Raw genomic sequence first — 2,124 nt, 5'->3', positions numbered from 1 at the left:
ACAGCTCCTTCCTGCTCCCTCCTGCAGCACCCATGGGGCAGGACACGGCACCCACACCCTCAGCACTCACCCAGCAGCCCTCCGAAGGTGATGGCTGGTGACAGTGCAGCAAAGTAGATGAAGATGACAGCTGCAATGCACTGGGGGTCCAGCGCATCCCTGAAGTCACTCAGGTACTTGGGGTACCGCCTCTGCACATCCCGGATAAGTCCCCCAAAGGGTCGGCCCGTGCGCCGCAGGGGGTCATCATCCTCCCCCTCGCCGTCGCCCTCCACCACCTTCAGCTTCAGCAGCGCTGTGCCCCATGGACAGACAGATGGACAGTGAGACCCTGCCGGTTGGTGCCCTCACCCTGCCCTGGTCCCACGCCACCGGCACCTTTCTCCTCGGGGGACTTGGGCTCCAGCAGCAGCCTTCGCTCCTGCTCCTCCCTCTTCTTCAGCATCTCACGCTGGAAGTGGGCGACGCTGCGCAGCAGCTCCTCGCCCTGCACCTCGGAGGGCGGCAGCACCACACTGCAGTCCAGGAACTCATTGATGGCATTGAGGAGGTCGTGGCGGTCATCGGCCAGGTACGCGGCCTCATGGAATTGCTGGTGGGGGGACAGAGGGGTCAGGGTGCCCGCCCAGGGACGCTGCAGGTCCCTGAGCCCTGTGGCACCACTGGGGATGTGGCTCTGACCTTGTCAGACATGAGGGTGGAGATGGAGCGCCCAATCTCATGGTAGTCCATGTGGGTGCTGCTGGGTCCCAGCAGCACAAAGAGGAACCGCACGGGGACAGGCACCTCCAGTACCGAGTCCAGCTCCACTGCCTCCTGCAGCCGAACGAAGGCCATGGTGGGCTGGTCCAGGAACTCCACACAGCCTGTGGGGCACAGGGGTTCATGGTGGGAGCTCAGCACGTGGTCTTCAACCCCTGCCCGCCCTGCTCACCCCATGCCACCCCTCCATACCTACAAGCACCACCGTGGCCTCAGCATTGTCCGGGATCTTCTCCAGCAGCTTCAGCTCGTGTTTGGACTTGGAGCGAGTGATGCCAGCTGGGGGGGTGGGGGTGAGGACCTCCCTCTGCGTGGACAAAGGAACAGCAGGGCTGGTGTCAGGGCCCCTCCCAAGGATGAGGGGTGATGCAGGCAGGGAGGAAGGCACAGGCAGAGGGATGGGGACGGTGTGGCACAGCCAGGGGAGCCGGGCTTACCTCCCGTTCCACATCAACCCGCGTGTCGTGCTCCATGGCATGGCCAGCAATGAGGGGATCGGTGACAGCCGGCTCACTACCCTCAGCCACGTGGTTGGTGCTGTGGTGGTGCACAAGCAGGGAGCCCAGGCTGCCCGCAGAGATGTTTCGGGGGAAGGAGAAGTCCTTCTCGTCGCTTGGGTGGCTGCAAGACAAAGCCAGGGCTGCCTAGGGTGGCTACGGCACAGCCATCCCTGCCAGCATAGCACACACTAGTGATCTGGGGACAGCATGGTCCCCACAGCTGCAGGGAGCGGAGCCTGCAGATGGGTCTGTGGATTGCTGTCCCCCACATTCACCTGTGCTTGAGCAGCAGTGCCCGCAGCACATTGGCACGGTCCTCGGCCCGGATCTGGTCAGTGATGACCATCTGCTCCACCACTTGGTGAGCCACCCCTGGCAGCGTCTTCTGGTCCAGGTCAAGGAGCACAGCTCCTGGGTAAGGGAGAGGGCACTGAGACAAGCACAGCCGGGACCCCCGCACCTCCTCAGGGTCTGTAGGGCTGCTCCTGCCTCCTTACCGTGTGAGAGGGTCTTGCGCAATTCCAGGAGGCTGCGGAAGGACAGGGAAGCCACATGCGGCTTGCCCCAGCGGTCCGTCTCCTCCTCCACATCCTCCTCGAACTTAATCCAACGTGCCGTCTCCTTCCACTGCAGCTCCTGGTTCTTGTCCACCACCAGCTCATTCAGCTCCACGAATACCTGCCAGCATGGTCCGGTTGGTTAGCACCTCCCCAGCTGAGATGCACCCACCCAGCCACTCCCCATTCCTGTACCACGTTGTGCCAGGACCCCTACCCTGCCCAACATCTCCCACTGGGTCCCCGCACCTCATGGGGCTGCCTGTCCTGCTTGCGGTGCCGTGTCATGGGCTCCTTGTGGTCCT

General features: G+C 63.4%; 1 protein-coding gene across 1 annotated transcript in view; it reads right to left on the bottom strand.

The window, feature by feature from the left end:
* Positions 1-2,122, bottom strand: part of SLC4A2 (solute carrier family 4 (anion exchanger), member 2) — a gene marked incomplete at its 5' end in the record, with an annotated part of 5,620 nt that extends 3,498 nt beyond the window's left edge. Inside the window, 8 exons of the mRNA XM_010020099.1 lie at positions 71-295; positions 379-592; positions 682-866; positions 955-1,069; positions 1,200-1,383; positions 1,538-1,673; positions 1,760-1,940; positions 2,069-2,122. Of these exons, the coding sequence (XP_010018401.1) occupies positions 71-295; positions 379-592; positions 682-866; positions 955-1,069; positions 1,200-1,383; positions 1,538-1,673; positions 1,760-1,940; positions 2,069-2,122 (1,294 nt within the window). The remainder of the gene's footprint in view (positions 1-70; positions 296-378; positions 593-681; positions 867-954; positions 1,070-1,199; positions 1,384-1,537; positions 1,674-1,759; positions 1,941-2,068) is intronic.
* Between the last annotated feature and the right edge of the window lie 2 nt (positions 2,123-2,124).

This window comes from Nestor notabilis, unplaced genomic scaffold (assembly GCF_000696875.1).
Source record: "Nestor notabilis isolate BGI_N333 unplaced genomic scaffold, ASM69687v1 scaffold20718, whole genome shotgun sequence".
NCBI lineage: Eukaryota > Metazoa > Chordata > Aves > Psittaciformes > Psittacidae > Nestor > Nestor notabilis.
The sequence above is the reverse complement of the archived record's forward strand: the minus strand, read 5'-3'. Positions and strand labels throughout refer to the sequence as shown.